General features: G+C 43.8%; 1 protein-coding gene across 1 annotated transcript in view; it reads right to left on the reverse strand.

Annotated features, from left to right (window-relative positions):
* Nucleotides 1-814: 814 nt before the first annotated feature.
* Nucleotides 815-23,598, reverse strand: part of DOC2A (double C2 domain alpha) — a 1,310,014-nt gene continuing 1,287,230 nt past the window's right edge. The window contains exons 9-11 of the mRNA XM_078650546.1: nucleotides 17,483-17,564; nucleotides 2,221-2,317; nucleotides 815-2,111 (exon numbers count right to left, since the gene is read on the reverse strand). Coding sequence (XP_078506672.1) covers nucleotides 1,975-2,111; nucleotides 2,221-2,317; nucleotides 17,483-17,564 — 316 coding nt within the window. The 3' untranslated portion in view covers nucleotides 815-1,974. The remainder of the gene's footprint in view (nucleotides 2,112-2,220; nucleotides 2,318-17,482; nucleotides 17,565-23,598) is intronic.

The following is a 23,598-nucleotide window of genomic DNA, read 5'->3' on the forward strand; positions in this document are numbered from 1 at the left end:
AACCAAAGCTTCCAAATATGCTGGATTTCCATTTCTTTTCCCTGTAGACGTTTTCAGCAGTAAAAAAAACGCGTTTGCCTGCGTCAACACCTCAACCCCCCTAAAAAAGAAAGTAACCAGCTGCTAGATGGAAACTTTTTCTGCGTCTCATCGGTAGAACTTCCTGTTTGCACGAACTCGCCCAGTTTAAACCGCTTAAGAGATCAGGGCAAGTCTGTCAAGAATGTCCTACAGTTCCAACCCTGGCTGCGGCCTGAAATACCACAGTCTCCAAAACTGCTCATAGGGAACATAGTGCTAGGTGATTGTTTACTGATTTCTTTCACGGCTGAAACGATGCTGAAAAAGTACATGTTCTCGTTATCAAAAACGAACACTGTGATGTTGCCTTATAGCAGTGCCTTCTCGCATTGCCATGGTAGCAATCTGTCCTTAACAGCATATCGCAGCTATTTATAGTCCACATTTCATACGGATTTGATTTTTCTAGCCTTTGGTTTGTTCATGCAATGCTTTCACAGGTTTCCACAAGTGTGTTGTTGAAAGCCCCCTCCAGACTCACATTTCAGCATACCTTCATTGAATGTGTGTAGAAAAGGATGTATGACGTTACAACGCATACTTTTACAACGCCTACCTTTACAACGCGGTTTTTACCACGCATACCATTACAACGCATAGCGCTTTGGGGTGCTGGATAGTGAATAGTTTAATTTACTATTCCAACTCCAGTCCCCGTGGATAGTAGGGAAGGTTATTGGATAGTAAATTAACCTATTCCCTATCCTAGAGCGCCCCCAGAGCAATGCGTTGTAATAGTTTGCGTTGTAAAAGTTGCATTGTAATGGTACGTCGTTGTAAAAGTTTCGTTGTAAAGGTTACATACCTGTAGAAAAGCATACTTTCGGATATATATCTTGACAACGCCTAACCATAGATTCTCTGCAACAAAATGCGGAGGGCCATTAATGTGCAAGCCATTTAACGAGTTCCAGAGAATTTTGACAGGTAAGAAAGTTTTTTTCTGGATTCACAGTTGCCAGAGATTTTGGAGTAGAAAAAAAGTTTAGTAGATTGTTTTGGACTTCTACTGCGGTGTATTTCCATGCGAAACTTTTCTTCCTTCAGAGTTTCTTCAAAATATTTCGAATTATCTATTTGGTGAAAAACAAAGAGTGGGGGATGTGTCGGAGCAGAAATGCAGAATAAATTGTGATTATAAAACACTATTGGGAATCATTGGACTCTTAATTCCGTTTGGACTGCCAAGTTGCTGCTAATTCACCCCAATAAATAAATCAATAAATACTATTCTCATTATACTAGGCTAATTTTGGCAGTGATATTACGACAGTGTTCGATATAAAATTTCCATAAAAGAGGAGGTACCTGCATCCATCAGTCCCCTGTCCTCGATACAATAAACAAAATGACCCAAGAAGAACGTTACAAAACACTTGCATATTTTCCCATATTTTGTTCTTTTGCTTTGTTATTTCTTTTTTGCAATAAAGTAGGAAACCATTGCCCTTTGCAAACAAATGTCATACATACACAGAGAAGAATCCCCCAACCCAGTCCATGCACACACACACACTCACTCACACACACGAATACCCTGACTCCATCCGTGCCCCTAAACATTGACAATGTAAAACCTTGCACAAACGTAAAACAGAATGCCACACCTTTGTGTAAAACGTGCAACTTCTTGTGCAACACATGCGGTGTGCACTCACGCCACTAGCTGTCATTGGAAGATACCAGTGTCATCTGAGAGGGGTGTAAAGATCCAAAAAATGGAACAGAGCGAGTTTGATTACTGCTCTGTTCCCCATACAGGACTGAAAAGCAGATGGCAGGACAGCACAAGAGTCTCCCATCGCTGCTGGGGAGCGTGGATGTGGCCCCTCGAGGCTCCCACCCCCTCCATTCCTGTGCCATTCCCTGGCTACCCTAGATGTAGCTGATGTCTCAGTCATTGAGGTTGGAGCCTGGGAGCTCATTTGTGAGTGTGTGCCAGTGGTCCACCGTCTTGTCTATGGCAGACATGCATTCGGTCCAGTGCTTCAGGCATTCGCCCTTAGAGTTCATTCCTAATGTGACGCCACCTGCAGAAAGGAGGAGGAAACAAGATGGCCGATGAGTGTGTGGATGGAGTCTCGCCTCTTTAGAACACTAAATGCAAACCCATATCCCAAATCATTTGTGTTCACTCACCGATGAAGTCATTTGATTTCCCCAAGTCATAGTCCCACACAGTTATCTCCAGGCTTCTCTTAGTAAGTTCATTCTGCTCTATCTCGTAGAAGAACTCCTGCGGAAAGCCAGAATGACAATAATGAACAAACAAGGAAGCCGTAAATCGGGGATTCCACCTTGGCAAAGATTTTCAATGTGTTTGGTGTGGGTGTTAGAGGTGATGGTTGGTGATACAGGAGATCTCTGAGGAGATGGCGAACATGTGGGTGATAGGGGTAAGCTTAACGGAGCCCTCAGATTCTGGGTCTGGACGGAATACAATGGGTGTGGGTCTCAGAGGTTTAAGAAGTCGAAATTACTGTTGCACCAGAACTGGTTAACGTTTTCTGATCAAGTAAGGGTCACTACAGAACATGCTGCCCCAGCATCCTCCTTTAGGAGGAAAGAAACAGATTCCCAATTGGCTGGATAGGTATGAAACCAGTAGGCTGCAGTAACAGATGTCTGGGGCTTTGAGGCATGGGGCCCGACTACGAGTCTTACGTAACGGAACCCCTGGGTGGGATAGTGCTCTTCCTGATTACAACAGGGCCTGTGTCCCACACCTGGATGTCCCATGTGTAGAACCACCAGGCATGGTTTTACCAGCTGGAAAATTCAGCCAGCATAATTGTAGGAGGATCAGCTACAATCGTAGCCCGGCTCATGACTTTGCCTGATCCCCTCTTAGGGCACATGGAGGAAGGAACCCTCACCTCTTCTAGTGTAGAGACTGGCCTGTCACCTGACAACCTCTCTAGACTGTCTCCCACCTGTAGCCGGTCGCCTGATCCCATTGACCACATCCTCAGGACAAGTGGTAAATGATCATGTTTAACCACTCAGAATTGGGAAAGTCATGCATAATTTGACCTGAAGGGTATTAACTCGGAATAGACGTATGATAGGTGCAGCATAACTGACTTGAAATTGCTAAGTCATCTACATTCAGAAGGGACACAGCCTGAAATTGTAGAAAGATTGTTAAGTGTTCGCTGGATGAAAAACATATAAATAAAACTTTCTAGTGAAAAATACTCCAAGAAGGTCAAACTACTTTTTTTAAAGTGCATGATTCCATGAAAAAACACAAATGACACTGGATGCAGTCCCATTTGTGAGTAGTCAATGACTACTGTCTTTTCTATATATACTATAACCATACAGGAAGGAGCAGAGAAAGATGGATGGCAAAAATACGACGACGACACTGAATATACTACAGTTAAAAAGAAGACGGAGGTGGCGAGTGAGGGGGAGCGGGGGCTATGGTAGATAAGGGAAGTGAAAATGCACTACAAGCATTGGTAAAGCTAATAGGTCTTGCCTATGCAAAAGCTATTGGCTTTGCCAATGTGTTTTAGCCATGTTGTACACTAGCATGGCTGCTGTTCAGAATGGCTAAACGCTACTGGCAAAGAGGAGAGTGACGTAGAGTATATTGGAATGCTGTAGAGTGGAGTGGGGTAGAGTGGAGAGAGCTGTCGTAGATTGGAGTGTCGTGGAGTAGTGTCGTAGAGTAGAGTGTTTTGGTGTAGAGTGGAGTAGACTGGAGTGCTGTAGAGTGGAGTGTGGCTGAGTGATGAGAAGAAGAGTGTTGTAGAGTACAGTAGAGTGTTGTGGAGTAGACTGGAGTGCAGTAGAGCGGAGTATCGCTGAGAGCTGTGGATTAGAGTAGAGTGTCGTGGAGTGGAGTTCAGTGTTGTGGAGTGGTGTAGAGTGGAGTGGTGTAGAGTGGAGTGGTGTAGAGTGACACAGAATGGAGGGGCATAGAGTGGAGTAGAGAGTTGTAGAGTGCAGTGGCAAAGAGTGAATGGAGTTGTTTGTCATAGAGTGACGTAAAGTGGTGTGGAGTGGTGTAGGGCGAGTTTAGTAAAGTGTCATAGAATGGAGTGGCATAAAGTGGAGTAGAGTGGAGGAGTGCAGAGTGTCATAAATTGGAGTAGAGTGTTGTAGAGTGTCAGAGTGGAAGGTCGTAGAGTGTCATAGAATGGAGTGATGTGGAGGGGCCTAGAGTGGCATAGCGTAGGGTGGAATAAAGTGTCTTAGAGTGGAGTAATGTCAGAGTGGAGTAGTGTAGAGTGGAGCAAAGTGTCGTGGAGTGGAGTTGCGTGGAGTAAAGTGGTGTGTAGTGGCATTGAGTGCTGTGTCATATAGTGGCATAGGGAGGTGCAGAGTGGCCTATAAAGACGTGGTGTAGAGTGTCATAGAGTAGAGTAGAGTGCCATAGAGTGGAGTATATTGTCATTGAGTGTTGTAGAGTAGCCTAGAGTGAGTAAAGTAGCATAGAGTGGAGTGCCTTAAAGTGGAGAGTAGAGTGTCATAAAGTGGCATGTCATAGAGTGGAGTAGAGTGTCATAAAGTGGTGTGTCATAGAGTGGAGTGTCTTAGAGTTTAGGGGCAGTGAGTGGAGCAGAGAGGCCTAGAGTTAAGTGGCATAGAGTGGTGCAGAGTATCGTAGGGTGGAGTGGTGTAGAGTGGAATGGAATGGTATAGCGTGTCAGAGTTGAGTGATGTAGAGTGGAGTGGCATAGAGTGGCATAGAGTGGCATAGAGTAGAGTGGAATAAAGTCTCTTAGAGTGGAGTAGTGTCAGAGTGGAGTGTTATAAAGCTGAGTAAAGTGTCTGAGTGGAGCAGGAGGATTTGATCAGTCGCTTTATAGATGACCTGCCGCCCGTGCCCTTTCCGACGATGCACAGGATGAACTTGAGCTTCCATTCACTGAGGAGGATATCGGTGCAGCAGTGGGGGACTTGAAATCAGGTAAAGCGCCAAGACCAAATAGGTTCCCATGCGAATTCTTTAAGAAATGCTTTTCCAAGTTAGGATCGCATTATCTTCAAGTTATTGACGAAGCTAGGGATTGGGGCTGTCTGTTGCAGGACTGGAGACATGCGGAAGTGGTCATATTTAATAAGCCGGGCCGGCCTCTAGACCAACATGCCTCGTACCGCCCAATCTCTCTACTGAATGTCAAGGCAAAAATGTTGGCCAAACTATTGGCTACCCGCCTCCAATCTCACATAGCTACCCTGGTCCACCTGGACCAGGCAGGCTTTATGTCTCAAAGGGCCACGCGGCATAATATCAGGCGGGCGCATAATGCAGTCGCTGCTGTCCAGGGCAGAGGAGTTTCAGCTGCCTTTCTGCTGGCGGATATGGACAAGGTGTTTGATTCCCTCAGTTGGGTGTACTTATTCGTACTTCTCAACCAACTTACTATAGTCCCGCGATTCCTGGCATACCTTAAATTGCTATATACGGACCTCACGGTGTCGGTGCGGGTGGCGGGATCCGTATCCTCTACCTACTCCATAGGCAGAGGCACCCGTCAGGGGTGTCCTCTGTCCCGGTATCTCTTTGCTCTAACAATGGAGCCTTCGGCGGCGTGGGTGAGAATTGACGCGCAAATGGCTGGATTTGAGTGGAACCATGGGCTCCCAGACTGCATTTCCCAGTATGCGGATGATATCCTTTTCTTCTTGCCTGATATAAATAGGACTGGGCCTAGGCTTCTCCACATCATGCACATCTTTGCTGAATCATCAGGATTATATATCAACCTGAGTAAATCCACGCTATGGGTGTTGAGGGGAGCTGGGGAACTGGGGTCTGAGCCACGGCGGTACGGGCGTCGTCAGAGAGGGTGAAATATTTGGGAGTATTCCTCCCAGCTCAGCCGAGAGTATTATGGGACAGGAATTGACTGCTGATTTGGGTGCGGATAAGGAAGGAAATGAAAACTTGGTCACATATGCACTGGATACACTCAGAGAGGCATGGGTTCGGGATGTGCGTCAATTGGATGGGGATGGCTGGATGGATGCACTGGCCTCACCTAGAGGTGCAGCAATATAGATGAGGCTGCTCCTTTTCAGTTCAAATACCTCCACCGGGCTTATTACACTAGGATCCAGGCTGTGGAGGGCGGGCCTGGTGGCTTCACCCCTGTGTCTGCGGTGTGGGTGAGAGGAGGGGTCCCTAATTCATACTGTTTGGTACTGTATAGCGCTCACGAAATTCTGGAGAGGGGTGTTTGCTTGCATGACGGAGGTGCTGAGGTGGGAGCTCCCCTCCTCACCGTAACTAACAATGCTGCATATTATGGAGGGTATAGGAGGTAATATATATAAGAGGCATCTACTGGTGTTGGGGCTGACACTGGCCAAAAGAGATATATCAAGGTTGTGGAAGGCGAGGGCCCCTCCGTCTCTCGCAGACTGGAAAAATGGGATGGATTTTAATATGAAGTTGGAGGTCCCAATATTTAAGGCTAGGTGCTGCCCACAAAAGCACCCCAAAACTTGGAAACAATGGGCAGATTATCGAGGTTTGGAATTGGGCCCGGTGCCCCCGGTGGACGCATCATTATCGACTTTGATATGTGGGCCCCTAGGATAAGGGTCATGATATGTGGTAAAGGACTTGATTTCTTGGTATGAGCAAAGAGGGACAGTCAATACGGATCCGTTTGTTAGTGCAATGAGGGGGGGGGAGTTGTGGTGTATCTGTTTTATTGTATTGCATATTTTGACAAAAATATTGTAAAACCAACTGTCAAAGACAATGATTTGCAATGTGTGATAAAGCAGATGTTTCCCGGGTCAAGGAGCTCTACATTGTTTTTGACCTCTGACATAATAAAATCTGTTTTAAAAATATAAAAGTGCCAGAGTGGAGTGGAGTAGCGTGGAGTGTTCTTGAGTGGAGTAAAGTCAAGTGGCGTGGAGTTGCGAGTCGTATAATGACATAGGGAGGTTTAGAGTGGCCTAGAGAGAAGTGGTGTAGTGTCATACAGTGGAGTTGGGTAGACCAGAGAGTGGCGTGAAGTAGAGTGGAGTAAAGTGTTGTGAGTGTCCTTGGGTGGAGTAAGGTGACATGGAGTGGCATAGAGTGGAGTAAGGTAGCGTGGAGTAGCATAGAGTGGAGGGTCATAGAATGTCATAAACTGGAATAAAGCAGCATATAGTGGCATGGGTACAGAAGAGTGGAATAGAGTAAAGTGGTATAGAGTAGAGTGATGTAAGGTAGAGTGGCATAGAGTGGAGGGGCATAGAGTGGCATAGAGTGGAGTGGCGTATGCATGGTGTGGTAGTGCACTGCCATTACAGACAATACATTTTCATTTGAAATGAACATTACATTTTGCACAGACATAGAGTTTTACAGAAAAGACCATATAGCATAGAGTGTGAGAGTGGAGTACAATGTTTTAGAGTGGAGTGGCACAGAGTGGACTAGGGTGTCGTAGAGTGGAGGGGTGTGGAGTGGCTTAGCATAGAGTGGGCAAAATGTAAAATTGGAGTGGCATAGAGTGTTGTGGAACGGCGTAGAGTAGAGTGGCGGCACTGGTGTAAAGTGGATTGGCTTAGAGTAGAGTGGTATATCATAGAATATACCACTGGCATGTCGAGGAGAGGAATAGAGTGGAGTGGCAAAGAGGGAGTGGTGAAGATGGTGTGACATGTCATAGAATGGCGTGTCGTAGAGTGGATTGATGTGTCAGAGTGAAGTGGCGTAGAATGAAGAGTTATAGAGTGGGTGTCGTGAAGAAGATTGGCATAGAACGAAGGGCATAGAGTAGCATAGATTGTAGTAGAGTACTGTGAAGTGGTGTAGAGTGGAGTGGCGTAGTATGGAGTATGTATGTTGTGGTAGCATACTGCCATTGCAGATAACACATTTTCAATTGAAATGACCAAGAGATTTACACATACATACAGGTTTGCTGATAGAACTATATAGCTCCCTAAGTGGGATGGGTATGCTCAGACGTGGGTCCCTTTCTCACTGTGCCACTGGATTCAAGCTAGCCTTTTTTATTTTAAAGGTTTTATATAGCGCTGGCTAGAGCCGGAGGTATCAGAGAGCTTTACATGAGTATCAAACCATAGTTGCAGGTTACATCGTTACAAAGGTTGCACAGTTATTAGAGCATGGCAACATAGTTACATGTAAGGTCGAGGCAAACAAAAAAGGACCTATACGTAAGGGAAAAAGCAGGCAAGGGTAGAGGTTCAGGGGAGTGGGGTTGGAGCAGGGGAAGTAGACAGAGAATGAAGGAGGGAAAGAGGAGGGGAGGCTGACGGGGACATAAACCAGTAGACTAGTCAAAGCTGCGTCCAAAGTCCAGTAAGCTGTGATCCCTGGGGAAGTGGTATCATTTCCCCATCTCTGTTGCGAGAGGTTCCCTATACGCAGTGGACTCTCTCAGAGGGATCTCTGAGACTCCAAGGCCTACATACTGGATACTTCCCCAAAAAGGGGAGAGGGAGTGCTTTCGCAAGGGGTGCCATACCATACCTCAACTGTGAGTGGCTCCCTTGGCGCTGTGGTCTCTCTCAGCGGGTTTGCTGAGACTCCAGAGTATAAATATTGGATCTTTCCCCAACAAGGGGAGAAGGAGTGCTTAATCAAAGGCCACAAAAGGACAGGGGGCTAGGGGGTGTCGCAGGCAAGGGGAGAGATTCAGGGGAGAGGGGATAGGAGCAAAGGAAGTAGACAATGGAAGAAAGTGTACTAAATGGGAACAAACTGTATCATTTTGGGGGACAGACTGTTTTCTCTCTGTGGCCATGATTTTGCCCCATCTCTAAGGTAAAAGCCTAGCACAGGCCATTCCAGAAGCTTTGCCATCCAGGACATGAAGTAAACAGATTAGTAATTCGAATTATTTTTTTTCACAATTCACAGAAGTTTAGTCCGCTGCACATCAGCAATCCAGATGTTTTCATATTAAGTTCTTGGGTGCAGAGGATGATACTCAGAACTAACAGTGTTTAACCCAGTCATCATCCAGGGGAGATAGTTCGGAATTATGAGGCTGAGGGAGAAGATCATGAACCCAATGAAGTCCACCTCGTGGACCGCAGGGTTCTCGGCAGAGTGGTACATATAAGAGGGGTCCCCGTAAAAGAGGAGAGTGTATTGTGGACAACATACACTAGAATTATATCAAAAATTATATAAACAAATACAAAACTTATTGCGATTGGTAATTTTATTTATTACCCAATGCTCAGTGATTGCCGATTGACAAAAGTTAATCACATCAATTCATAGATAGTAAAGCCCCAAGGGAGGAAAGGAGGGAAGTGGTGCTCTGGGAGGTGTTAGATTAAGAAAAAGTGACACAGTATCAAAAAGGTAACCAATGTAATACCAATTAGCAAACACAGGTCAGAACATTTATAATACAAAAGCCAAATTAAAGGCAAACTACAAGTTTGTTCATAAAAATGAAATTCGACGGTCACATCTAATTATTAGATAAGTCGGGGGTGTGCCGGAATTTCAACAGGGAAAAAAGTTGACGTTTCGACCCCTAACGGTAGGCCAATTGTAGTCCTTTCACGGGGTCTTCATCAGGACGTCACAAAGGGAGAAGGGACCATGGGGCGGTTCATGGAGTACGGCCCAGCCGGGCTCTGTACATGGAGAGACGTGCCACGCTGACCGTCGTGGTCAGTCTAATGAAGTGGAAACCTATAGGTCGATAATTGTTCTAAACGTCTGGGGTCCAAGAAAATTTGAAGAACGCGGCAGAGACAAATTCTGGTTGTGAAGTAATTCTCATAAAAACAGGGCAAAAACCGCAATCTACTTAAAGACGTATTGGCAGCATCAGTCGCCGATGCACGCTGGGGGTGAATATATAATCCCCCTCAAAGCGGGAAATGGTTTTTCGGTCCGTTTTAATATGAGATGAACGGACAAAACGGGCAGCCAGCGTCTGCACGATTCTTCACTTAAACTCCGCCGTGGCAGCAGCGCGGAGTTTTGGGGCGGGGCCAACCGATGTCCCGGGAGTGAGTAGTCCCCCTCAGATCGGGAGTTCGTTTTAAGACTATTTCGATTCTATTTATCACGAGGATGCAGCCAGCGTCTGCTCAGATTCTTTCCAAGAAACTCCGTGACAGCAACGCGGAGTTTGGGGGCGGGGCCAAACTCCGCGTTGCTGTCACGGAGTTTCTTGGAAAGAATCTGAGCAGACGCTGGCTGCATCCTCGTGATAAATAGAATCGAAATAGACTTAAAACGAACTCCCGATCTGAGGGGGACTACTCACTCCCGGGACATCGGTTGGCCCCGCCCCAAAACTCCGCGCTGCTGCCACGGCGGAGTTTAAGTGAAGAATCGTGCAGACGCTGGCTGCCCGTTTTGTCCGTTCATCTCATATTAAAACGGACCGAAAAACCATTTCCCGCTTTGAGGGGGATTATATATTCACCCCCAGCGTGCATCGGCGACTGATGCTGCCAATACGTCTTTAAGTAGATTGCGGTTTTTGCCCTGTTTTTATGAGAATTACTTCACAACCAGAATTTGTCTCTGCCGCGTTCTTCAAATTTTCTTGGACCCCAGACGTTTAGAACAATTATCGACCTATAGGTTTCCACTTCATTAGACTGACCACGACGGTCAGCGTGGCACGTCTCTCCATGTACAGAGCCCGGCTGGGCCGTACTCCATGAACCGCCCCATGGTCCCTTCTCCCTTTGTGACGTCCTGATGAAGACCCCGTGAAAGGACTACAATTGGCCTACCGTTAGGGGTCGAAACGTCGACTTTTTTCCCTGTTGAAATTCCGGCACACCCCCGACTTATCTAATAATTAGATGTGACCGTCGAATTTCATTTTTATGAACAAACTTGTAGTTTGCCTTTAATTTGGCTTTTGTATTATAAATGTTCTGACCTGTGTTTGCTAATTGGTATTACATTGGTTACCTTTTTGATACTGTGTCACTTTTTCTTAATCTAACACCTCCCAGAGCACCACTTCCCTCCTTTCCTCCCTTGGGGCTTTACTATCTATGAATTGATGTGATTAACTTTTGTCAATCGGCAATCACTGAGCATTGGTAATAAATAAAATTACCAATCGCAATAAGTTTTGTATTTGTTTATATAATTTTTGATATAATTCTAGTGTATGTTGTCCACAATACACTCTCCTCTTTTACGGGGACCCCTCTTATATGTACCACTCAGCACCCAGGTCCCCGTGACTTTATGGGTTCAACCCCCCTTCTTGTAACGGGTTCTCGGCAGAGGACACGTATGTCAGGGGGCGCAGGCATAGGCTCTCTAGGACATTCAGGATAAAGTTAACGTGGCACAAGATGTGGTAAGTTTGGGCGGAACATGACGTGGCATGATAATGATTCCAGTAGGCCACAGCCATCATCAAGGTGCGCCACTAGGTCAAATGGTTGGGTGAGAGTTAATGGATATGTAGGGGGATCTGGTAGAGGGGTGAATCTACGAGGGGAGCCAGAGAGGTCTTTGGTGGTACTACTAAGATTAGGGTGTGGTGACTGGGACCTCCTAGTTCAATGTCAACAAATGCCTCTCATAGTTCATCTCTACTTTATAGACTGGCAGTGGGTGGCAGAAGAGGGAATGGGTGGCCCTTTCAGGTTGGGGCAGACGGGGAGCAGAAGGAAGCCAATTCTGGCTGAAGAAGGCAGACATACCCTGAAACCGGTCCCAGGATGCTTGTTTCCGGTCCAGGGAGGAGCTGGTTGGCAGTTTGGTCTGGACTGTTCCCATAAGACACAGGGTCAAGACTGATTTGCATATGGCTGGGTCCATACTGGGGTGGTGAAGTGGGCAAAAGAACGATGGATTTAACCCAGATATTTTGACTGGGGGAAAATCTTTGCATTGTCAGCATTCCGTCCGTCATTTGTTTGCTGTAACACTTTTCGCCCTAAGTGGGATGGGTATGCCCTGACGTGGGTCCCTTGCTCACTGTTCACTGTGCCACTGGATTCAAGCTAGCCTGGCTGATGAAGGGTGACATACCCTAAAACCGGTCCCAGGATGCTTATTTCCGGTTCAGGGAGGACCTGGCATGGACGTTCGTTCTGGACTGTTCCCATGGGGCACAGTGTCAAGACTGATTTGCATATGGCTGGGTCCAAACTGGGGTGGCGTAGTGGGCAAAATAACAATGGATTTAACCCAGATCTTTTGACTGGGGGAGAATGTTTGCATTGTCAGCATTCCGTCCATCATTTGTTTGCAGTAACATGTTTATAGAAGCAGCACTCCGGGAAGAGAACAAGGAGCAGTTGTAAACAGGCTATGCTCCACAAGAGGGACTAATTCAAGCATAATAGCCTAAAACAAATAATGGCAGGAAATAGAAAGCAAGCATTTGTGAGTTACAAATCATGAAGCCAGTGGTAAGCAATGGGCAGAATGCATTTCCAGGTAAGGTTTCGTAATGTCCTCAAGAGGCATTTAGCAAACACCATAGCTGTACTGTCTGGTTGGCTTCCCTAAAAAGAGCACATGGGAAAGGAAGGCACAATATGGGATCTAACTGATCTGAATAATATAGATTTGAATTAGTATTGCCATAAAAGAAATTCATCACAAATGCACTAGAAATCTTGGTAAATGTAAGTGTTGTAGAGAATTCAGATTAAACATGCGCAACTGGAATGTTTTACCAGAACAACTTTCTTCAATTTATTTTTCCTTTGAATAAGTGACATTCAGTAAGATGCCTGGTCCTAACCTATTGAGGTGGCTACAGTCTTGCTGGATTTGTGAGCTGCAGTTACTAGTTGTAAGTTTTCTGGGAGACTGAATACTGTTTGTTCGCATATTGCTGGTAAATTATTTTACTTGGGTCCATTTAAAGGGCTTATTTGACTACCAGCTGCCAGTCAGCCAGGTTCTACATAGAATTAAGTCTCCCCCTTTATTGTTACCGCTGCATGCTGGCTTATCTTGTCTCTTTCCCTTTCCTTGACCTCAAACGCAGAGTGTGAACAATTGTTGGCAATGCTAACTTGGAGCCTTTTTTGATGATAAAAGAAGACCACTCCACAGAACAGGGCGTTGGAAGAGCAGTGAAGACGCTGCAGCTAGGCAAAGTATCCATCAGAATGGACATTACTAAAGGTAAGTAACTTGATCCTCATCTAAATAGATAGATGCTAAAGCAGTACCTTCCAAAAGCGGTGGGTCTGTGGAGTGAGCTCAAATCAAAAAGTCTTGCTGAATCAAATGAATGAAGTGTCCCTTCCACCAGACATGACTGTCAAGGCTGAAGTGTTTTGTGAACGTATGCACTTAAACCCACAGTGTAACTTGGCAGATTTCAAGAACAGTTACACCTCGTGCCAATGTATTTGTAGCACCAATGGCCTTCCTGAAATGTGTTTTCTGACCTGTTTGATGTTGTTTCTTGGCCAGTGTGTAGCAGATCTTGATGCAGGATCATCTTCTGGACAGCCTTCCCTTTCTTTGTGCTATAAAACTCCACAAAAATATGGACATCCACTTGATCATCCTTTGTAGGATTGATATCAAATATATTAAATACCTTTTGGGGTCCAATCAATAGAAATCTCCTCCTGTTTCAAGTGATGATGGGGATCCTGGTAGCATGATCAATCGCCCAATGTGCAAGGGAGTCACAACTTTAGGCAAGACGCCCCCCCCCGATTACTCAGCACCAACTTGTCTGGAAAGAAGGTGGTGTAGGGTGGGCGAACTGAAAGTGTCTGCAATTCTCTCACATGATGAGTTTATGTGATCGAAATGAGGAAGACGCTTTTCAGTCAGGAGATTCAGTAATAAACTATAAGGAGGCATACATGCAGAATGTTAAGACCAAGTTAAGCTCCCTCTGGGGTTCCACAAACGATTTGGGAAGGAATATGTGTTTCAAACCTTTAAAGAACCTCATCACAACATGTAATTTAAACAATTACGGTTGGTCCAGCAAACATAAAAAGGCTGAAAAATCACCTTTTGAAATGCCCAATGCAAGGCCTCGCTTGTTAAAGACAAAGCAAACAAAAGGCTCAATCAATCAATCAGGGATTTGTGAAGTGCACTACTCACCCGAGAGGGTCTCAAGGCGCTGAGAGGGGGGGGGATTTGGGCAGTTTCGGCTCATCTGAAGAGCCAGATCTTGAGGCTCTTCCTGAATGCTTGCAGTGTGGGGTGTTCATCTGATGCTGAGGGGCAGTTTGTTCCAGGTCTTGGCCGTGATGTAGGAGAAGGATCTTCCTCCTGTTCTGGCTCTGAGGATGCGTGGAATTACGGCCAGGGCAAGAACAACTACACTACCCCTGATCCATGCTCAAATTGGACAGTCAGATCCACTACCAAATGCATAATGACACAACACTACTATGAATGAGAGATGCTATGTCTTTGAGACTTCAGGAAAATTGGTAGATTTGTTGAGAGTCCACTTGTGCACCAGTTTTTTCTTCACATCAGATCTTCAAGAAAAAAGGGATGTCACACTACCAATTGTTCATCTATGAGCACATTTCACAGTTTTTATCACTATGTGAATGTCCTCTTGTGTCTACTTCCATCCTTGATCGTGTTGTCCAACTTCTGGTGCAAGGTGCTTTGCTCAGTCGCCTCTCCTTTATGATCAGAACGGTCTAGCGATTATGTGGCTGTCGCCTTTTAAGTTGCATGCCAGGTCTTGTCTTTGTAAGTAAAGGCAATGTCTCCAAGTCGTTCTGTAGAGGACTTGGACTTGAGCCAACCATTATTCCTTATGTCATGTTGGTGCTATAAAGTAGAGGCCTACCATTCCTGAAGGAAGGCACATGTGAACCACTCAAACACCACTTCTCTAATGTTATGATAGCACACAAGGACATTTAATTCGCTTTATTATAATTATACTTTACTAAAATATCCCTGTGCTGTGCCCCAGCTCAGTTCGATTAGGCCCTGCCCTGTGTATGTGATCAACTCCCATAGGCATGGAGTCATCACTTATCCCTGATATTGTCGTGTTGTTGACATATCTCCCAATAACATGCTGCTTAGCTCCTTCTTCTAGACCTTTAATTATCTGGTGTTGTCCAAGAAGAAGATGAGGTCTCATGTTTAAGCACTGCCCACAGCGTCTGCTTCTCCAGGGTACCTTTTCTATCAGTCAGAATTTCTTCCCTTTCCTCATATCTTCTAGGTCTCAATGACCTTGTACTATTGCACATCAACAAATCAAATTTCCTTACCTTGTCAAGTTGGCAGTAAAGTCCTAGCATAGCTATGTAAGGCTGTGCATAAAGTGACCAGTCATTTAGGGTCAGAAGTTCTCTTTCAGGATACATAAGCATCGGATTGGGTCCTCTTTTGTAATTCCCCCTTGAGCTATGTCATAGGGAATGATGCTGATTAGCTCTGCACACGTAGAAAGGTGAATTCCTTTGATAACCGACGTCAGATACTCTATGCCTTTAAATAGTTTATAGAAAATTAGAACCACTCTCATGAGCAGGTCGTCCCATAATGGAAATGTACTTCTTGAACTGTTGTGGGGAGTCAAACCGCATCCTCAGGAAATCCTGTCAAAGGTCTGTGCATAGTGCAGCACAGCCCTCACGGGTCTCTCATCCAGAGTTTTAGTCAGTGCCTTCATGCACCCACATCCCTTGTCACTTCGACTAGCATCATATCCTTCACACTCCCTTAGGAGGGTGCCAACACACCAGCACACTCAGGGCCCTATTTATGAGAAACTAACGCTGCGCTGTGCCGCAAGTCATTTTGCTGCGCCCCGCGGCATTAGTTTCGAAGCACCTATTTACAACAATATGTTGCATCTCTGTGCTTTTCCCTGCGCTGGTGCTCAAACTGCTGCCATGCACCAGTACAGGCACACTTGCACCATGGTGCAAGGATGCCTACGACGTGGGGAGATTGTTTTTGTGCAGGAAGGTGCCCCTTCCTGCACAAAAACAATCAATTGAGTTGATTTCCTCTTCCAATGAGTGCTGTAGAATGCAGAACGCATTGAAAGGAAAAAAACAAGGAGAAATGAAAACACTTCTTCCTGTTGCGCCTCACATTCTGACGCATTTCCAGGTTTACAATTGCTCTTAAATCTGGAAATGCATCAGTGGACATGGGTGTTGCGTGGGAACACCAACAGCAACACCCATGTCATGCCTCTAACACGTAAAGTGTTTCGTGAAAAGGGGCGATATTTACTAGCACAAGTAAAAACACACAGGGTGGCTTTACGTGTCCTTGTAAATATCACGCAGCTGGTTGCGCCACCGGTGCACCACGCAAAGTGATGCACTAGCGGAGCAAGGGGCTTGTACATACCTGTAAATACCCTGTATTGTAAAGTAGGATAGCTTTCAGCCAACACCACCTCCTTATTTTGCCCAAGTCACTCTACTTACAGGGTTCAATTCCTTTCTGGTCTCTGATTTTCTTCTCCCAGAACGTCTAATGAGCTGACATCCATGTGCCCTCGCCGGCTTCCTTTCACAGTAAGATAGTCGCTGGCCTGTCCAGCAAGCTTCATAAAATCCTTTCACTGCTGCAGGGTCCCACCAAGGACATGACAAAAGACATTCCCTGTTGGCAGTTAGCAGCCCTGCAAACCCTACACCATATTCCCACGTTACGTCAGTTCCTCCTCTTTCTGGGCCGGACACCATTGACCTCTGGCTATGGGCACTCCGGTGTACAGCAGGTTCTCGCTTCAGCTTCTTTTGCCACCATTATCAACAGGACTGAGGCAGCAAAATGTCCACAGAGGAACTGCCAATCTGCCACAAATGCAAGGCAAGTAACCAGCAAATCCATGAGGTCAAAATATACAATGAGTAGACCTTGTTTGGAAAGCACCCAGCAACGCCTCAGGAAAGAAGACCCGCTCATCTGTCTGCTATGGCACACCCGCATATAGAATTCATTATTACAGCACAAGTGAGGCTGAGAACATTGTTAAAGGTTGTGGTGCGTTGGTTACACTGTATCTCACACAAGCCTTTACAGCTTATTTGCTTCTTTCCCCTTGCTTTTGACCACAACACCAACGTTTAACCAAAGAAGATTTGGAAGGCCTTCTCTTGCCCTGGAGATATACCGGAGTCGGAAGGAAGACTGGATTGTGCCTTGTGTGGGTTCTATGAAGATCTCGCTTACAAGGCCAGCCTAGGTAACTAAACATAAAGGGGATGTGAGGTAAACTATGAGGCATGACTGATGAAGAGGATATAGGAAAAGTGCGCTGGATTGAGCTGATGGAGATCTCCGCAGAGAGGTGCATGTTGTTGATGATGAAGTTCTTGGACGAGATGTACTGGTTGTCGGGATGGAGGTGTTCTCTAGGAAGATGTGTAGGGAATAGGTGAAGTGGATCTTTACCTAGATGAACTGATTGTGGCAATGAAATGATCCCTGAGGTGTACCAGAATGTGAGGATCACTTTCCATTTCCATTTACCTCATTGAACTCCGGGTTTAGGGTTTTCTTCTTGACAGATGTCTTGTGCTTTGACTTTTTTTCCACATCAGGCTTCAGGTACCTGCCAAGAGATAACTGCAGTTAAGTAACAGGTAAAGGCGACACTCATGAAAGTTAAACAATAAAAATGGAGAATATGACATGATTCCAATTCATGTGATCTTGCAAATCGGCTAAAAAACATTGAGAGATCTAGTTTACATCAGACAGCATTACAAGACATTGGCACAAAGACAGACATGTGGCAGCATGTAGCAAAGAGATGCCTTTTAAAGAGCTTAACCTTTAAATATGACACTTGAAAAACGGAATTCTGAGTCTATGGCTTTTTTTGCATGAATGTGGATAAGCCGCACTTCATCAAACCCCCATCTGCTGCATAATATGATGAATGAATTATTCTAGCATTTATAGAGCGGCACTGTCACTCCCAAGGGAGCATCCTGGTGCTAGGCGCTAAAGAACAAACAAAAGTTATAACAGTTGGTGAATAGAAACTAGACCTCAGTATCAGCGAGATAGACCTACAGCAGGTTTGTCAAATTAATGAATGACACATGGAGTCAGAGGCCGTCAAAAACCATGCCTTCATAGTCAACATGCAAGTTATAACACATTTTTTTGTTGGAAAAACTGATTAAAATTTAATAAAATTGCTGCCCATGGCTGTATAGCTTCACTTTCCAAAACCTGTCATCTTTCAGATTTCGATTACTATATTCATGCATTAGGTGCTCAGATAGTGAAAAAAATCCACAACTGGTGGACTTTGTTATACATTTTTTGTTTCAGTAGTCACTGTTATAAAACTAGCAGTTTTTTCAAGAGGGCATGTAAGATTTATTTTAAGTTCCAATATCTAGAAACAAGGTTTTTCCTAGTAGACAATCATAAAATAATTATCAATTTAATACATTCTTTTGCAGAGCTGTTTCTTAGTGGAAATACATATCAAGGGAGGGTAAGGAGTCCCCTCACAAGGGCTCCCATTGACCTTGTTTTGATATGTTCCTGTCACTGGCATTAAGCCCAGCCACACCAGTGGCGCAATGTTTTTATTTGCACAAGTGGGGTAACGCTGAATGGTAGGAATGTTGTGGACTCCTGCAGCTTCTGGAAGTTTCCATCACAGGAATGTAAGGAAAATGTGTGCTTCAGGCATAGTTTGAGGTTTACAGGGCATTGTGGGTAAGAAAACCTTGTGGGACCCATGCAAGGCACACCACCCTGGACTCCCCTAGTTGTCCAGTTTTCAAAAATTTGCAGGTTTGCTAGATTTTCCCTAGGCGCAGCATCATTGAGGGCCCAACATCCACAGGTACTCACATTGCAAAACAGGCCAGTTTTGAGTGGAAAAAAGTGATGTATCTTGTTGTGTTTTAGGCTTACCTGACGTGGGCACTAGGCCTACCCACACAAGTGAAGTACCATTTTTATTAAAAGACTTAGGGGAATGCTGGCTGGAAGGAAGTTTGTGGCTTCCCACAGATTCCAGAATTTTCCAAAAGTCAAAGTTGGAGGTTTTAAAGGGATTCTGGGTAAACAAAACCTAGTGAGAGCCACACAAGTCATCTCACACTGGATGGATTCCTGTAGGTGTCTAGTTTTTTTTAAATGTATGGGTTTGCCAGGTTTCCTTAGATGCCCACTGAGCTAGGGTCCTAAGGCCACAGCTACCCACATTGAAAAAAGGTCAGTTTTGAGTTTAAAAAAAGTGATGCGTTCATGTTGTGTTTTGTCCAGTTCCCTGTCATGAGCACTAGGCCTACCCACACAATTGAAGTATCGTTTTTATCAGACGACATGTGGGAGCATAGCATTTGTTATTACCAATTGCATTTCACTGCATTTGTGCCCTCCAAATGTAAGCCAGTGTGTAAGAAAGAGACATTTTGAAAAGACCATCTAAATCATATGCTAGAACAGGTACCCACAAATTCAGAGATGGACAAATAACTACTGCTCCTAAATTCCTCATCTTATGCCCATTTCAGAAATATTTAGGTTTCCTTGATACTCATTTTTCACTCTACCAATGTCACCATATCAATTGGTCTAAACTCGGTAAACAATGAAAAAACATTGTATGGTGCAGCTCATTTGTTGGATCTGGGTACCTTGGGTTCTTGTAGAACCTACAAACCCTATATATCCCGCAATCAGTAGGGTCTAGCAGACACAATGATATATTTTCTTTGTAAATCAGCCAACGTGACGAAAAGTTACTGATTAAAATGTTGTCCCAAATGGTTATTTTTTTCTAATCATTTTAAATATTTATTTAAACAGTTAGTTTCTTTGAGAAAAACTTAAAGGATCTACACATATAACCCCTCTTTGAATTCAGAATTGTGCCTACTTTTCAGAAATCTATAGCTTTCCTGGATCCTGGATCGCCCATTGGTTTTACACTAGATTCCACCATAAACTGGAAGTAGGTTGATAGCACATAAAATAGGAAAAATGCCCTACCTGTTTGTTAAAAATGGCAAAACTGTGGTAATAAATTTGTTTTCTTTATTCAGCTCTACATGTTCCTGAAAGTTAGGAAAATGTTGATGACTTTAGCAAAGCAAACCATTGATGCCATTTTCAGGAGAAAAAAACAGACACTTATCCAGAGCACTTTTTTCCTATTTTCCCCAAAAACAGAAAATGTAGCTATGTTTTGCCTATTTTCTTTGTCTCCTCCAAATCAATTCACAAACCATGTGTACATTTAAATCCCCAGGATGTTTGAAAAAAGGGACACACATTTAGCGTGGATATCTTATGTGGAATAAAAAGTGATACAGCCCTAAACGTGAACTACCTCAAATAGCTAAAGTGGGGTGGTGAGGGGTTTGAGGTAAAGGCCCAGCTGTTAGGGGGTTAAGGGGTCAAGTTATGCATCATCATCATCATAATAATAGTCGATACCTGTCCTACATCCATTTTCCGAATTCAATTCTACAGGTATCATGAACCGCAAGAAGCTGCAAGCTCATATATAACAGAAAACAGTTCTCAACAGGTTTCGTTTCGGTTGTGTTCATGTTTCAATCCTTGCTCAGAAAAGCCTCAGGGACTGGCAGCAAATTAAAGCCAGCAATACAGATTTGCTCTGCATGATTCCTCATCAGAAACATGAGCATTTCCACACTGGAACATGGTTATCTCAAATTTTGAATCAAATTTCATTTCCACATAAGAGATAAAATTCAGGTCTTTCGATGTAATGATCCTTAATTTGGGAATAGCGTGTAAGAATTAGAGAACTTGACCTATGTTATGGGGGTTCAGGGGGAAGGCGGGGTCGGACTGGGACAGAAAATAGACCTGGACACCAAAACAAATATGGCACCAATAGTGAATCCGAAAGCTAAAAAGAGGTAAACGTTTAGAAATTGTGGCAGTTTTAAACTTGTAAAGACACCATGAATAAGCTGGTTTGCAAGGTATGTAAGACTACTTGGATTTTTGCTTGTTGCAGGCAATGTTTATGGTAATTTCAAGGACTTTAACAGTAAAAACAGACCCAACAGACCGAAACAACGGCCAATAAATCTGAAGAATCCTGCCCATACTGACCTATCAGACCAGCACATCGGGCTCTGCCTTGATTGCTCTTTAGACCTGTATGTCCCTGGGGACGGGGAGGATGAGCCACTAGTTGGAATGCAGGTGCAAAGGAAAGTGATGCATAATCTGCAGTGTGATGTAACTAAGATATTTTTAACTCCTGTGTCCTGAGCTAATGTAATTCAAACCTTTCTGCATATCGCCTGTTCCAATTTAAGATCATGCTGTTGATATGTCCACTACAGGCGCTTACTGTCCTGATTTTCGGGTTAATAGGGTACTTTTGAGGCAGTGGTAATTTTTTGTTATTTTTGATATATTCTTTTTATTAATGCAATTGTATCAAAACAGAGCATACTGAAAAAAATGAATAATTTCAATCTACTAACTCCCTCGCCACTCTTCGTTCAAACTCCGCAAGATGCCAAGCAAGACAGTCATAGATTCCAGTGTATTTACCCAAATCTTATCTGCTACATCTTTTAATGTAGGGAAACATAAATATATATAGGATTACTCAAAAATTTGTCCCCAGATCTTTTCAAACTTTTTTATCCCCCCAACTCGTTTTGCATACAATTGTTCGCATTTCCTGACCCTTTTCATTTTGTCAAGCCATTCCTGAACCACCGGAACTTGTGATGACCGCCAGTTCTGCAATAAAAGTGATCTAGCAACAGCCATTGCAATATAGACAAATTGTGCCAAATATTCGGAGAGTTTGCAATCAGAATCAAAACCAAACAGTAATAATTTTACGTTGCAAGCAATTGGAATTGCGTAATAAATTTGTAGAAAATCAACGATTGCATCCCAGAAAGGCTTAATTTTAGGACAGTATGCCATAATATGAGACCAGTTAGCTGGATCACATTGAAAACATCTCAAACAATTTGCCGACGTATTATCATACATTTTGGCAATAATAGCAGGAGTGCAGTACAAAAGCCATTTGCTAAAGAATAACATTCTACGCCAGTTGTCGCCGCATAGTGAACCAAAATTAAACTTATTAATAGTTTTCCATGTGTCGATAGAAAGCACTACGTTTTCCTGAATATGCCATTTGCGTATTGCTTTAGAGCACAACTCCTCCTCCCGACTCCGTGCCAAGTAATTTTTCCATTCCCCTGGCTTTTTTGTTAAAGCGTTTATAAAAAGGTCTTCAAACAACAGTGACGGGATACTAATGTGACTTAGATCTAACAAAGTCAGAGTTTTAAAGATCTCAACATATGACCTAATTAGCAAAAAATTACTGGGAATCAGACGTTGCATGGCGTCAACAGTTAGCTAGGACCCATTGTCCACTAAATCAGCTAACGTTCTAAACCCGGCACGCTCCCAGTTCACAGTGATTGTAGGATCGATTTTAATCTTTAGAAAAGAAAAAACACCAAATAGGGGAGTTGATAAATTAAAGAAAGGGAGGAAATATCTTTTAAGCATGGCATTGCGTCGTTTAAAAAAACAGTTCAGGGTCTTATATCGAACACATTTTGGTGATTTGGGTACAAGAAGGGGAGATGGGATCTGAATTTCAGAACATATTAACCTGAAAAAAAAATGTACAAATACATTCGCGCCTGAGGATACATTTTTGAATCGGTCTAAATAGTATGCAAAATATGCATGGTAGTATTCTCTAAAATTTGGAAGCGAGAGGCCGCCATATTCAGTTTTTCCATATAGAGTGCGTATATCAATACGAGGGGTTTTTTTTCCAGACAAATGCAGAAAACATGGATTCGACTCTAGAAAAAAAAGAACCAGGCAGAAAAATTGGAATAGTGGAAAATAAAAAATTGAAGAGGGGAAGTATTGACATTTTAATCAGTGCTATTCTACCAAGAATAGATAACGGTAGGGGATCCCACCGTGCAAACATTAAGCGAACCTTTTGAATCAATGGGACAAAATTAAGTATATATAAATCCTGGATTGTGGGAGAAAACAAAATTCCCAAATATCTTTTGGGTTTTGAGTTGATACAACCATACAAATCCGGATGTAGAACAGGGTCTGCACCCCCACAGACCAACATTTCTGTCTTTTTTTTATTAATTCGGTAGCCCCCTACAGCCTCGAATTCTTCAAAAATCTTAATAGCCTGCGTTTGTGATCGAAGATCCGGCTTAATGTCATCCGCGTATAGTTTGATCTTGGCCATAGAGATGACCGGGGGAACAATCTGTACGCAATTCCTAATAGCTACAGCAAGTGGTTCGATAAAATAAGCAAAAAGAACAGGAGACAAGGGGCACCCTTGCCTAGTTCCCCGCTGAACTAAAATTGAACCCGCTACCAGTTTATTGATAATTATATTAGCTGTTGCACCAGTGTACAAATTCTGTATTAAAATGATAATTTGTTGTGGAATCCCGAAATGTTTCAAAATAATAAAAAGTGTATCCCAAACCAACAAATCAAAAGCTTTTTCTGCATCTAATAATAAAACCAAAGCCTGTAGGCCCAGTGACTCAAACAAAATCTAATGCATCAATCAAAAAATGCGTATTTGTGAATAGCTGTCT

This window comes from Lissotriton helveticus, chromosome 7 (assembly GCF_964261635.1).
Source record: "Lissotriton helveticus chromosome 7, aLisHel1.1, whole genome shotgun sequence".
Taxonomy (NCBI): Eukaryota; Metazoa; Chordata; class Amphibia; order Caudata; family Salamandridae; genus Lissotriton; species Lissotriton helveticus.